This window comes from Myotis lucifugus, unplaced genomic scaffold, assembly GCF_000147115.1.
Source record: "Myotis lucifugus unplaced genomic scaffold, Myoluc2.0 scaffold_490, whole genome shotgun sequence".
Classification (NCBI taxonomy): domain Eukaryota; kingdom Metazoa; phylum Chordata; class Mammalia; order Chiroptera; family Vespertilionidae; genus Myotis; species Myotis lucifugus.
This window is the reverse complement of record NW_005871538.1, coordinates 490,934-506,200: the sequence shown is the minus strand read 5'-3', so window position 1 is coordinate 506,200 and position 15,267 is coordinate 490,934. Positions and strand designations below refer to the sequence as shown.

The window sequence follows — 15,267 nt, the reverse complement described above, 5'->3', positions numbered from 1 at the left end:
CGGCGCGTGTGGCGGCACCGAGTGCGAGGCAGCGAGCGCCTCAGCGCCGTCGTCCGCGTGGTGCAGCGCGCCGGCGGCCTCAAGGTGGTGGCGCTGGCCCGACTGACGCCCATCCCGTTCGGGCTGCAGAACGCGGTGTTCTCGGTGAGTGTCGGTCCCCGCGGGGAGGGCGCCCGTGTGGTCAGTGCCCGGGAGGTGACAGCGACAGGGGCCAGGACTCCCTGGGCGCTCACGGTCAAGCCGATCGGCCAGGCCCCAGCGGGAGGTCTGGCGGAGCGGAATGCCCCCTTTTCGCATGTTTTGATCAAAACCGAACTTGCCGCTCTGAGTGCAGATGGAGGGAAATGTCCATTTGCCACTTTACTTCTCTGGGAGCCAGGGCCGCACGCAGCCTTCTCTGTCGCCTGCATCCTGACTCCAGGGTTCCATGACCCGCGAACAGGGGGCTGTAGCGGCAGACCCACACTTTTAAGCTTCCTCACTGAATAGGCCTCCTGCGCCCGGTACTTGCTTTAATGCAGTGTGAAGAGGTAGGCCCTCCTGCAATCTTTCTTAGAAGAACTTCATTCTGAAATCCCAGGTCCCCGTGCCCAGCGCGCACGTCCTTCTCGCGCCTCCAGACCTGCCCTGTGCGCTGCTGTCGGCTTCCAGCTGGTGGCGGGTGGCGACTGGCCCCTCTTCACGCTCCTGCTGAGTCGGGACACATTTCCAGCCACCTGCCCCTGCTTCACCTTTGTGAGCGGAAGTGGTGGAACCAGTTCACAAGGCCCCAAATTAGGTGATTCGCAGAGTTTGCAGAGACTTTGGCACTCGGCCCTTCAGCCAGACTCAAACTGTGGCGGCAGAGAGACAGCGTTCGAAGCCACAGGAGGCCTGCATGTTATAGTAGTGGTTCTGACACATTGTTTTGTTTAGAAAAGTCATTTTTAGTCTCTATAAACTTGTGTATTAAGAATAATTCTAAATAGCTTAACTTGGTGACAAAATTAATTTTTTCTTTTGAAATCCTTTTGCACATCTTGTGTTTTCTCTAACAGCAGCATCAGCGGCTGTAGATGAGTTTTGGCGGAGGCCTGGTGTTGACCGTAGATGGTAGGGTCTCCGCCTCTACAGTGTGAAGTGTGAACGTGAAGGCTCACCGCGCTCGGGCCACAGAGAGCGAAGGCTGGGACTAAGGAGCCGGGGTTGCATCGCTAGTTTGCCTAGTTCGCCGCTGTCCTGGTGAACTTTGCACCTTTTCCGTCCCTTGCGGTGCTTGCTATTCCGTTCCTTCTGTCTCTGGGTCAGATGCTCATTTGTAACACGGGGAACGCAGCGGTGCCTGTTCCATAGGATTGCTGGGAGGACCCATCGGTGAACGCATGCCGCAGAGCTGGCTTAGCAAGCCTGCCCCTCGGCCTGTGACCCTCCCTGCTGCTACTCAAGGTCACAGGTAGTAAATGAATGACAGAGTCAAACTTTGCACTGTAGTCTGCTGATAGGATTGCCACCATGGCTCTGCTTCTTCATGGTATCTTTAGTCCCTAGTGTAGTTCTGTGCCTGTAATAAGGAATAGGGGTCTGTTAATTTAAAAGGTATTTTTTAAATGTCTAACATATTAAATATGTGAGTAAGAAGTTGTACTTTGTACAGGGCTGCGTGGCCTCCCGCTGCTGCTCTCCTGTCCAGGCATATTTCTCGTTTTCTTCTTCCCTTCCTGCATTTTACTTATTGTTTATTAAATATGTTTTTATTGATTGATTTTAGAGAGGAGTTATGTATAGTTATTCTTCTGAGCTGTACTTTCTGTTGTAACGTGTGTAATACCTGCGGCATAGCTGTGATAAAATGTGGTTTGCTTATTATTTACTATTTCCTTCTCTCCATCCCATGCATTTCAAAATGAGAACATTGATACCTAGAGTTTTTTTAATTTAATAACTATTTACAGTGCGCTTACTAAGTGAAGGCTCCGTTCTTCCACCCGGCACCTTATTTAATGCTCACATCAACCCTAACCCCCAACAGCTAAAGCAGGGGAGGCGGAGTGGGAAGTGACCCGCCCAGCATACGCCAGTGCCTGGAGAGGCGTGGGCTCACCAGTCTGCTGGTCCGAGAAGAGCTGCGTTTCCCAGGGACCTGGTTCCTGGGCTTGCAGCTCACAAATCTCTCTCTCTAGCCTGTTGTGTCATAGTAACATGCACACGCATGTCTTATTATCTTTCCTCGATTAGAAAAACCTTTAAAAGCAGGCACCTTTTTAAAATTTATTTTAACAGGTTTTTGTTCTGTCTACAAAATAAGTTCATTGTAAAAACTTTGAAAAGTACAAATTATCTTTACTTGAAGAAGAAAACAATCATTAACATTTTAGTGTGTTTTTCTAGTCACTGCATGTGGTAATGCACTGCTTTTCTTCTGTAACATGGTGAGTGAATGTTATAGATGGTTTTCGTGACCTCTTCCTGAACGTAATGGGCACTTGTTAAAGAAACTACAAAGTGACTCCCAGTGACCACCGGGCCGCTATGGTTTCCCATCGTTATATCTTTATCTCTGCTTAGGGTGGGGCCTCATGTGTAGAAGGCATTTGATAAATTTTTGTTGAATGAGTAAAAATTATAAACCTATACTTTGCCATACTCTATAAAGAAGATCTTTTTAACTATTCAGAGAAACTTCATTACATTTAGACTCTGGACTGATTCTTCGCATTCTGATATTTTGTAACTTAAATATTTATTTTAGAGATAACTTCCAAAACATACAATGTTTTATTACTAGCTACAATGTAAGATCATTTTGTCATATTTACTTATGTACTTGACAAGTTTATTCTAAAGAAAGTTCTCCTTTCCAGTGATTGCTCCAAACTAACAGGAACCTTCCTCAAATTGGGCCCCATTCACGTCATTCCTTAACTAGACCCCCAGTGTCCCCCCAGGGCCCTACTGTGTCACCTAGTGTCCTGTCATGCTTCCCAGGGTCCCCAGCATGTGCCTGGACACACCCCCTGCTTTCCTGCCAGTGTCCTGGTCATTCTCTTCCTAGAGACGCCCACCTGCCTCCTCCCACCTGCCCCTTCCCACCTCTTACCTGCCCCTTCCACCTCCACCTGCCTCCTCCCACCTGCCCTTCCACTCTCACCTGCCTCCTCCACCTGCCCCTTCCCGCCTCCACCTGACTCCTCCCACCTGCCTCCTCCCACCTGCCCCTTCCCGCCTCCACCTGCCTCTTCCCACCTGCCTCCTCCCACCTGCCCCTTCCTGCCTCCCACCTGCCTCCTCCCACCTGCCCCTTCCTGCCTCCCACCTGCCTCCTCCCACCTGCCCCTTCCCGCCTCCCACCTGCCCCTTCCCAGCTCCCACCTGCCCCTTCCCACCTCCCACCTGCCTCCACCTGCCCCTTCCCACCTCTCACCTGCCCCTTCCCACCTTTCACCTGCTCCTTCCCACCTCCCACCTGCCCCCTCTCACCTGCCTGCCAGCCCAGATGCAGCTTGCAGAGTTGTCCCTGTGCCTCCTCCTCGGGCCGCCCTTGCCCTGTCTCTGCAGCTGGTTGGTCCCGCTCACTCTAATGCTCTGCACTGGTGTTGCCTCTGCTTGGCCTCTGGGGCTGGCTGTGTTGTTCTGGTTCCTGGCAGGTAGCTGTGTCTACCTTGCTGTCTGTGGGCGCCACCAAGACCTTGGGGTGCAGATGTGAGTCTGTCGTTAAGGGAGTTGTGAGTGACCTTCCAAACCAGCAGAGCGGCCTCTAGTGGATCATCTGTGAACAGATGGATGCAGCTTAACCCAAAGCAGGAGTGGGTGAAGGGGAGCTCTAGGTTACACTGTTGGTACCAGGTCTCACTGTCATACCGAGGTGGGGACATGGAACAGTTATTCTCAGAATTAATGGCAGTAGCAGCAACATGAAGTGCTTAGAAATAAGTGAATAACATGCATGATGTACATAAATAAAACTACTAAATGTTAACAAGGTGTAAAAATTCTGAGAAATTACAGAAACATTTTGGATAAGTGCTAAATATTCTGGAGGTTTCAGCTCTATCCAGTTTAATTTATAAATATACCTTAATCATATATATAATTGACTAATTTTTTTGAATGACATAGTAGTCCTCAAATTTATCTGTAAGACTAGTTATGGCAGTTTTTCAAAGGAGAGAAATGAAAAGGTTTACAATACAAGATCTAGGATGTCAGTGGCCACATCAGAGCCCCAATGGCTCCTTTACATCCAGTTACTTCATTTCTAATCAAGTCAGCATCACAAGTCGCTGCAGAAGTCAATTCCACAAGTAATGCTGGGAAGACTGGCTCTGGGGGAAGGGCAGGGATAGGCTATTCCCTCTCCTTTATATTCTTACATTTAAGCCAAATAAATTTTAGAAGGAATAAGTGGTAAATGCTACAAAGGAAGACAATTACAAAAAAAAATACGGGTAAAAACTAACATGGGGATCTGAAGAGTCTTTCTAAAGCTGAAAGCAATGGAGAAATCAGAGGGAAAGATAGGTAATACTTGATCACACACAGATGTAGAAACAATTATATGTCAAAACATAAGGGATACTATAGAGGAAAATATTTGCCACATATAGTAGTTAAAAGGTTCCCCTTACTACATAAACAGCTCTAATGAATACATAAGAAAAATACGTAGTGTTCCAATTAACAAATGGGCAAATGTGAACAAATAAAGCCATACTTTAAAACTAATATCAATTGTATTAAATAGTGCTGATGAGACATCATTTTACCCCTGTCAAACTCAGGAGGATTGAAACGTTATTGAGGTTGCTGTGATGGGAAGGACACGAATGCATTGCTTACTGACAGGCATACAGTCACTGGACTTTTTTGGGAAAAGTTTTTATAATTCGATCCAATGGGTCCACTCCTAGTGATTTCTCCTAGAAAAATGGAAATACATTTATTGTGTAACAGATCATTCCAAAACTGAGCGGCTTAATAAGCATCGCCTCACAGGTTCTGTGGTTGGGGGTCCCTGTGTAGGAGGCTGGCCTGGGGTGCAGCTCTCTCCACACCTGCAGTCAACTCCAAGCCTGACTGTGGAGAATTCGCCTCCAGGCCGGCCTCCCCAGGGAGCTGCTTGCCTGCTGGAGGGAGAGCTGGAAGTCTGTTGGCAGAAGAAGTGCCAGGAGCAGCCGTGCCCGGCACAGGTCGCACAGGGCACAAGTGCTGAGGTTTGGCGGAGTAGTTTAGACTCTGCCTCCTATACTGGTTAGTGTGCAAACAACTGTCCCTTACAGCTGGGTTTTTATCTGTAGTGGCAGAAAAAGAAGCACATGACCACATGTCCACAGTGAAACACACAAAGTGATGCCTGCAGCCGCAGACACAGCAGTAGCATGGCTGCCCGCGATCATGTCTGCCTTTGCTGCGTGCCAGTTGTGAGCTGGGCATTTGCTAGATATTGTTCACGCCTTTCTGATCCTAACAATAGCCATGCAGGGAGGTGGTTTTACCCTCATTTCCCAGATGAAGAGGCTGATTGATGCTCAGAGACGGTAGCTGGCGGCGTGCTCAGCCCCGGAAGGCCGCTGGGGTCTGTGGCTCCAGAGCCGGGACAGTGCCGTTCATGTGCTCGTGAAGGGGTGACAGGAGGAGGCTTGACAGAGCGACCGTGTGCACATTTCTTGTTCACGGAAGAAGAGAGAGTCACACACGTTACCTTTCAGTGGTAGAAAAATAGAATGTTAAAACATTTTAAACTTCATTTTATTCTAAATCTCCATTCTGCATGTATTCCTTTTATAATCATTTTTAAAACTCAGATCCTTGTAAAGTATTTCAGCTCCCTCTGCTTCCAGGGGGAATCCACTCGCCAGACTTGTGCACAGTTCTGTGTGAGGTGAAGGCGTTCCTGATGAGTCACCCTTCCCTTTCCCTTGGACTTGCAGATGACCGAGCTCCCCTTACCCAGCTACCTGCTGGCGTCCTCGGCGGGGCTGCTGCCCACCCAGCTCCTGAACTCGTACCTGGGCACCACTCTGCGGACCATGGAAGACGTCATTGCGGAGCAGACTGTTAGTGGATATGTTGTGTTTTGTTTACAGGTGAGTTTAAGGCCAAGCGTTGTCTTTCTTTCCTTCTTGTAAAACATTGCTGATTAAACCTAACAGATTTTATTGAAAATAATTTAAGATTTTTTGCTTTTTGTGTATTTTCTTGTTCTTTCAATCATACGTAATATTTTGACAACATTTACATTTTAATTGTGTGGCTATAAGGAAGTGTATAGAACTGAATTGAAGATGATCTTAAAAAGGAATGACAAAAACCGGGTTCTTTCTTTGGTGATTATTTTCACAGTCACCACTAAACCAGTTTCTGAAAGTCATTTTAGTGAGATTTGGTGGGGTTGGCTTTATCTTAGTTACTTTATCTTCAAATTATTGAACATCTTCTATTTCTTAGAATATTGTATTGGTTATATATATCTTTTCTGGTGTAATTTGATGTAGAGCAAACCTTTTTTAGAAAGTATTGCTTTCTAAAGAGTAAAGATTTCTGCTACAAATCTAAATAAGATTTGTATAATGGATTATTATCATGCAAACTGTAATATAGTTTGGGGAACATGTGATACCATATACTAGATGTACCAGGTAATACAGATTTTTTTCAATAGATGGAGTTACACATATGTTGATATATATGCGATTTGATATGTATGCTAGTTTGTTGTATTGACAGCAAGCTTCAAAACTTCATATGTCAAATTTGCTGAAGGTGTTAACATCATAGATATTTTTACGCTTAAAAATGTCGAATTTTGTGCCAAATAAAGAGCGTTTGCGGGAAGTTTTAATTCATTACTTTCTTTTGAAGAAAAAGTTATCGTATACTTTGGGAAGCTTATGGTGAACATGCTCCATCTCAAGATACTTGTGAACGCTGGTTTAAATGCTTTAAAAGTGATGATTTTGATGTGAAAGACAAAGAGCGTCCAGGTCAACCGAAAAAGTTTGAAGACCAACAGTTACAAGCATTATTGGATGAAGATGCACGTCAAACTCTAAAACAACTTGCAGAAAGATCAAACGTTGCTCAGCAAACAATTTCTGATCATTTACAAGCAATGGGAAAGATTTTAAAGGAAGGAAAATGGGTGCCACATCAACTGAATGAAAGACAAATGGAAAACCGAAAAGACATCAGTAAAGTGTTGCTTCAATGGCACGAAAGAAAGTCTTTTTTGCATAGAATTGTGACTGGCAATGAAAAAGTGGATTTATTTTGAGAATCCCAAACGCACAAAATCATGGGTTGATCCAGGTCAACCATCAACATCAACTGCAAGGCCAAATCCCTTCGGAAAGAAGACAATGCTCTGTGTTTGGTGGGATCAGGAAGGTGGGGAGTATTATGAGCTTCTAAAACCAGGTGAAACCGTTAATGCTGATTGCTACCAACAACAAATAATCAGTTTGAACCACACTTTGATCATGAAATGACCAGAATGTCCCAAAAGATACGGCATAGTAATTTTGCTTCATGATAACGCACCATCACACACTTCAAAACCAGTTAAAGACATGTTAAAAGATCTTGCCTGAGAAGTATGAACCCACCCGCTGTATTCACCAGACCTTGCTCCTTCAGATTACCACTTGTTCCGATCGATGGCACACGCACTTTCTGAGCAGCACTTTAAAACGTATGAAGAAGTGGGAAATTGGGTCTCTGAATGGTTTGCCTCAAAACAAGAAAAGTTCTATTGGGACGGTCTCCACAAATTACCTGAAAGATGGGGGAAATGTGTAGCTAGCGATGGACATTACTTTGAATAAAGCATCTTTGATGTTTCTCTTAAAATTATCATGTTTTCTTTGATTACAAAATCCGCCACTATTAACCGATACACCTAATAAGAGGTTGATAAAAGAGAAAAGTTCTGTATGTAGGCTCATTTATTTAGTGCATTTAAATTGCATACAGGAAGAGTTAATTTATTTCTTTAGTTATGATACATTTTATTCCTGAGATTTACCAAAATAGAAAATCGTCATAAACTTTGACGATCTAGTAAGATGATGAAGGACAGCTAGCCTTTATTGAGTGCTTTACTTGCCATATAGTTGAGCTCATTTAATTCCCACCAAAACCCTAGGAAGTTTGTATTTTTATTATTTCCAGCCCACCTTGGACATAATCCTTCGCAGCGCTACCCTCAGTGACGGCACATGGCTGGCGTGAAACTAATCATGGCAGAAATATTTACACCACGGGAATGGCAGGTGCTCCAAATCAAGATTCCCACCTCCGGTCCTTGAGCACTAGTGTGTCAGCACACCAGCAGCTGGCATCTGTCTGTGGTGGCAGCTGCAGGCAGACGCGGAGCTGAGGGCGTTGTAGGGGCCGGCCACGCTCATGACCAGGGACAGTGGTCGGCTGACAGGTAGTGCTAGCGAGATGGTGACCCACTTGTTTTGATTCATGCTGTTATTGACATGTGGTGTCAGGTCACAGATGTTCTGTCAGTGGCGCTGTTCTCAGGTTTTGAGGTGCCATGTACTGTAGGGACAACGCACCTGTGCACACGAGCAGTGAGCAGTCGGCCTGTGAGCTCCACAGGAGGCGTGTCAGCGGAAGGACTCGGCAAGAAAACTTGGCAATGATTTGGCTTTTCGGGGGGTCAGGTATTTTTATTTTATCCTTTGCCTTCAGAGCTATATATATTTTTTAGGTAACCTGAATCTAGGTTTAGAGTTATTATAGTTGGTTTATTTTTATGACTGCAAGTCACATTAAGCTTTCTATGCCTTCTGTCTGTGGAGTCATTTGTTTGAGGCCCTATAAGATTCTGGTGTACTCTGCATTCTCAATATTTTTTCAGTATAAATTTAAGCACATTTTGCTCCTCCAGTTTCCTGAAAACAAGTAATCCATTCGAAACCTCTTTTCCTCTACCTTACGTGTGAGTAGTTAGAACTCCTCGTCCACACGTCTTTCCCAAGACTCTCGGTGTTGCGTGCAGTCCTACGCCAGGACGGGACAGTGCGGAGTGGTCAGTGGAGCGTCTGAACGTGCAGGATCTTTTCCCACCATGTCTCACCCCCACGGGAGCTGGCAAACTTACCTCAGGATACAAATGGGGGGAAGCAAATCTTTCTCAACTCGGCATTTCTGAAAAACCACCACCACAGCAAAAAGGGAAGGCGCCTCGCTCGGAGCCTGTTCCTGGAAGGACTGGCTCAGCCTGCAGATGTGGGATGTGAGAGGGGAGCAGCCGTCATCGGAAGGGCCCGCCCTCGGAGGAGAGGGGTGGCTCCGGCGAGGCTGCGTGGGGCCGGGACCTTCCTCGGCTGCTAGAAACGGCCGCAGATCCGCCTCAGTTCTGGAGCTGCCGGCAGGTCCGCGTGGCCGCAGAACTGAGCCGTGGCAGGTGGTGCTCGTAGCAGGCCGGCTAGTCCGTGTCCTGAAACAGGCTGGGACCCGCGGCCTCATCCAGTCCCTCATGTGTCTCCCCGAGTTGGTGTGGCCACAGCCAGAGCCCCCTGGGAGCCCGAGTCTCATCTTCACACCTGCACCTCCAGGGGTCGTGGGCCAGGCAGACGGGCGCTGGTGTCAATGCGGCGTCAGCGGCTCCTCGGCACCTGACCGCCTCCCTCCTCCCATCGGCCACCCTCTCCCTCCCCCGTCTCCACCGCTCTTCCCGACTCAGGAGCATCAGGTCCTCAAACGGAAACCCGTTCCCATCTGCGAAGGCGCTGGCCTCCGGGCTTGCTGGTGCCTCCCCGGTGATGGTGAGTGTCCTCTTCTGGGCAAGAGTCCTTCCCCCGGTGCTTGGGCTTCTGTTTGATGGGAAGCCTTTTAAAACACGCGTGTGTCCTCACACGTCACGGGCTGAGCAGAGCGGGAGTCAGTACAAACCACAGGTCCTGGGTCCGCAAGGACATCTGAGGAGAAGCCCACGGGGACGGAGCCAGAGGTTTGCCTCTGGGCCTGAGCCTCTGTCCTGTGGCTTGTCACAGGCTCCCCGAAGCCACACACCACCTCGTCTCCATCGCGTGCAGACGGGGCACTGCCCCCCGAGCACCTCGGTTTCCTCGGTTTCCTCACGGCTTTTCCGCTGGCCTGGCCCGGGCCCTGCGATGTTTTCCTCCCAACCCCTAAGTCAGCGTTTCTCAAGGCGGCAGCTGAGGTTCCTCGTCTCCCTCAGAAAACTCTTCTTCTGGGCACATCTGTTGCTGGGAGGGGACGGCTGCTGTACGGGTGATGGTCTGAGGACCCTGGTCTATTGTTGGGGGGCTGCTGTATGGGTGATGGTGTGAGGACCCTGGTCTATTGTTGGGGGGCTGCTGTACGGGTGATGGTGTGAGGACCCTGGTCCATTGTTGAGGGGCTGCTGTACGGGTGATGGTGTGAGGACCCTGGTCCATTGTTGGGGGGCTGCTGTACGGGTGATGGTGTGAGGACTAGTCATGTTGGGTTCAGCCTCCGTTCCACATCTCAGACTGTTCGCTGCCCCTCCAGCCTGTCTCACATGGGACTGGGCACCTTGTCCCCACTCAGCCTCTCCCTTTCGCTCTAATGGCGTTTCCATCTCCGCATGTGTCACTTTGCACTGCTCAGTATCAAAGTTGGGGTTTTCAATCAGTGTCTTGTCTTTTTAAGAACTAAGATGTTAGAGAACAAACATAGACGCAAAAGCCCACCTTTAAAATCTGACTTGCTTAGAATTGCACTGAGTGATGGTCCTCACTTCATGGGGCCTCTGACTGAGTTCCAAGCCCCGCCCCCTCCCCCCAAGTGCCCGCTGCCCCCACCCTCCCACCCCCTCACGCTTGGAGTTGGGACATGCCCATGAGCTGCTAACATGACGGGGAGGCCTCACGTGCAGGGCTAAGCTCAGGGTCACCTCGGGCTCGGCAGCCTCTGGACACGTGTGGGCCATCACACAGCACCCGCTCCACCTCGCTTCTCTGAGGGCTGCTCCGAGAACCATGGACAGACGGCCTTTGAGTACATGCATGCAGAAGAGGCGGGTGTGAGACGTTCTGTGGACAAGCACAGGAACCACGCGCCCTGGTGGCGGGGCCTGAAGACCCGGCCTGGGCTGGCATCACCACCCCAGCAGCGGCCGGGCCTGGCCTGGCTGTTCGTGACGCCTCCTCTAGACTCCCTTTGACCAGCATTTCTACCATCGTCATGGTTTCCTTTGGTTTTGTTCCTAAGGACACATGTTTTCACATTCATGTCCTGTGTTAATCTTTGAAGCTTATTGGCATTTCATTTCTCAAGTGGTTGTTCATGGTTCTGAGTGTGGCCGCACCAGGTATTTCGTTTGCAAGTGGTGGTGCTGCTCAGAGGCCCGGGCGCCTGTGGGCAGGGCCAGGTGTGCAGAGACGGGCCAGTCAGGCAAGTTACGAGTTCAGCCCGCATTCCCTCTGCTGCGCACATTTCAATCCTTGGGGAAGCTTTTTAGTTAAAGGGACGGGCTTGACATGATGTCGTGTGTGGGCTGGTGGGGCGCTTTCCTGCGTGACCGAGTCCTGGTCACCTGTAGCTGTCGGCCCCACCCCAGCAGACGGCTGAGGGGAGAGTAGATGACAGACGTGTGAACGGCTGAAAGTCCTCCCTGCGCGTGTTTGAGGAGCGTCCTGTTGGAAACGTTCCTAAGCCACGTCTCAATGGCGCTCTCTCCCTTCCTTCCGGGTGACATGCTCACTGGCTCTGTTTGGTTCGCAGGTTGTCATCAGCATCGGCCTCATGGTCTATGTGGTCCATCGGGCGCAAGTGGAGCTGAAGGCGGCTCTTGTCACCTGTGAAGTGGAACTGGAAGCCCCGCTGGTGAGCGGCGGGCAGCCGGACAGCGGCATCGACGTCGTGTGACCCCCTACGCGGGAACCCCTGAGCGCATGCTTGTCGGCAGCCTGGTGCTGTCCGGGTGTCGTCCCCCCGGCAGAGCTGGCCCGATGTTCTGTGCCACAGACAGGACTGGTTTAAACGGCTCTGCTTTTCTGAGGCGAGAGCTGCTGTCTGTGGGCAAGTGGCTGGGTTTGGGCTGCACGGTGACCCGGTCACCCCGCAGAGGCCTTCGGTCTGCACTGCTGTGGTGTCTTCTCTCCGGGGACTTGTGAGCAGAGCAATGACCCAGGGTGTGCTGGTCAGTCCTATTACAAAGTCTGGGAGCCGCCTGCATCCGTCCTGCTCACCAAGTGCGTGCCCTTTGCCCGGCCGCTTTCCAGAAGGGTGAGCAGAGGGGTTCGGTTTGGTTGCTTCCCTGTTTATTCCCGGTTAGAAGCAGACGCTGACTTTGGGCTGACCGTGGCCCGCCAGCAGGCATCGTGGCCTGTGTGCCGGTCACGCCCAGGGTCCCCATCGAGGCTGAAGTGCTCTTACCACCCTTCCTCCCCGGGCAGTGGCACCGGAGCCACGAGGCTGACAGGTCAGCGCAGACCTGGGGCCGCTGTGCGCTCACTGCTCCTCCTCAAAGGCCGTCGCACGCAGTTTACCCAGTCATTTCATTAAACACTTTCTTTTTATAGCCATCGTTAGGTTTTGAAATAAAAATGTTTTCCCTTTAAAATGGTGGGCTTGCTGTCATTGAAGGTGTCACTCAGGTGGCCTTATTGGATCCAAACACCCTTTTTTAAAAACAAGCTTTAAAATCATGTTTGTGATTCCACTGAAGTTCTTACGTCCTCGTCCCCATTGTCTGCAGCTTTAAACTGTAAATGTGACGTGAGCCTCGTGCTCGCCGTGTGTCAGTGGCCTGCTGTGGAGCAGGCTCGCTGTTTGCTTCCCAGTTGCTTTTCTCTGATCAGACTCAGGACCCTGAACTGTGAGCGGTGCTGGGAGCCCTCATGGGGGTGCACGGGGACTCCCCTGGGCTCAGAGGGCATGTGCACTCACGCACCACCTGACATCTGTGAATTTAAAGATTGTGAATTTAAAGATTCGGTGGTTTTTTTTTTGTTTGTTTTTTACAACTAAGATTATAGATGGGATCCAGGTTTTCTGGTTCATATCTCAGTTTGGCAAGAAGATTCCAACCTAGAGACTCCCACTTGCCTGGCCATTGGTGGAGCCTTTGCCTGGTTCGCTCCCGGGGAAAGCGCCGTCAGAAGCAGCGTCATCCTGTCCTGCGCTGAGTGTGCTCAGTGGGTAAGTTCTCTGTGCCAGGGCAAGCGCAGTGTTCTCCCTTGCAGCACACCGCGCTCTCGCCTGCCAGGAACCGGGGCTCGGCCAGCATCTGCCCAGGGCCTCAGCGCAGGCAATAGGCCTGCAGCACGCGGGCAGCCTCCACATTGTCTTTATTGATAGAAAAACGCATAGATTGGAATATTCTTATTCTTTTTTGAATCCTAATTACTTCTTTAGTTCCTTGTTTCATTTGTTTTTTAATGATTTTACAATGAGCAATACATTTGGTCCATGTCTAACTTGACTTTTCTTGTGCTCTTCGTTGGTTAGTTTGTTGAAGGAATCATTCATCTAAGGTTATTACTCTCAAACTTGTGTGCACTTTATGTATTTGAAGTGCATTTATTTACTTAGCATTTCATAACTTGAATAATTTCCCCAAACATAAACCTTTTGGTAGTTCATAACCTGCTCTTCCAACTGTTGCCTGGCACTTCAAATAAACATGTCAAGGTGAACGAGAAGTGATTGTTCTGTATGCTGCCAATCATTTTATATAATAAATCACCCATTTTTACTTAAGATCGTGTGGATGTGCTGTTTCTAAGACACTAGCGTGAAGCCACCCTCCCTTTCTCTCCAGCCCCGAGTGGACAGTGCCACGCCTGGTGCCCTGGGCGCGGGCCACTCTGCTCCCCCTCGGGCAGCACCACGCTGCCACAGGATTTCTCATGTTGATCAAATCCTGCCTCCAGTCATTGAGAATCCTGTGTAATAAAGAACTAATATGCAAATGGTCATCACACCATCACACTGTAAGGGCTCAGACACTCAACACTGGGGAGAGAGGAATGGGGACCAGCCAGGCTGCAGCCCGGGAGAGGGACAGGCCACCCACCTTATGGTCCCAGGCGCCTGTAGCTGCAGCCCAGGCAAAGCCGCCCGCCCACGGTCCCCTGCGGCTGCGGCCAGCCCAGGCGAAGCTGGCCCGGGTCCTGGGTGCCGAAGCTGGCCCGGGTCCTGGGTGCCTGCAGCTGGCCAGGGGGAGGGAAGCCTGGGTCTTGGGTGCCTGCATGGGGCAAGGCAGAGGCAGTTAGGGGCGATCAGGCCAGTAGGGGAGCAGTTAGGGGCGATCAGGCCAGTAGGGGAGCAGTTAGGGGCAATCAGGCAGGCAGAGGTGGTTAGGGATGATCAGGCAGGCAGGCTAGCAGTTAAGGGTGATCAGGCAGGCAGGCAGGTGAGCAGTTAGGAGCCAGTGGTCCCAGATTGTGAGAGGCAGTCGGACATGCCCTGAGGGGTCCCGGATTAGAAAGGGTGCAGGCCTGGCTGAGGGGACCCTCCCCATGTGCATGAATTTTGTGCACTGGGCCTCTAGTATATTTATAAAATAAAATGTTTTAGACTTCTCACCTGTTTAAGTGCAGTTAAAAGTTGCTTTATGAATATTCTTAAAAGCATACAATATACCTAGTTTCTAATTCTGATGACCAATAAGTTCTAATTTTAATTCTCTGGGCCTTCTCATGAGTTTTCCACACATTCTGGCTTATTATCACTCATTTTGTTTTGGTTTTTGAAAGTAACAGAGCTGGTCTCTGTCATTGGATGTGGTTTGAGTTTGTGTTCAGAGGTGACGGGGTTCTCAGAGCTGTCCCCCCTGTCCTGCCTGTGTGACCGCCTGTACCTCTCTCTGCAATGACCATCCCCTGAGGGTCTGTGTGGCCTTGGGTCACTCGCTCCATCAGAGATGCCACTGTATCACTGTTGCTGCTTTAGTTAGACGTTGTTGATTTCTGTAAACTGTTTAGGACATACTTTTTTTCCATAAATATATTTTTATTGATTTCAGAGAGGGAGAGGGAGATAGAAACATCAATGATGAGAGAGAATCATTGATCGCTGCCTCCTGTATGCCCCCTACTGGGGATCGAGCCTGCAACCTGGGCATGTACCCTGACCAAAATTGAACCTAGGCCCCTTCAGTCCGCAGGCCAACACTCTATCAAGGCAAGGACCATCCATCAGCAGAAAGATCGGGACTCGCTGAAGGCTATGGTCAGCATTATTTAGCAATAAAGAATTTTTAAATTGAGGCATGTACATTGTTTATTAGACATAACACTATTGTGCACTTCATACCTATAGCACAGCAGGAACTTGACTTCTGTG

General features: G+C 49.5%; 1 protein-coding gene across 1 annotated transcript; it reads left to right on the top strand.

The window, feature by feature from the left end:
- TMEM64 (transmembrane protein 64) lies at positions 1-13,680 on the top strand (the record flags this gene model as incomplete). The annotated part of the gene is made up of 3 exons (XM_023744828.1): positions 1-144; positions 5,907-6,062; positions 11,701-13,680. Coding segments are annotated over 3 exons (444 nt in total), but the record flags the coding sequence as incomplete, so codon positions are not given.
- Positions 13,681-15,267: the final 1,587 nt, after the last annotated feature.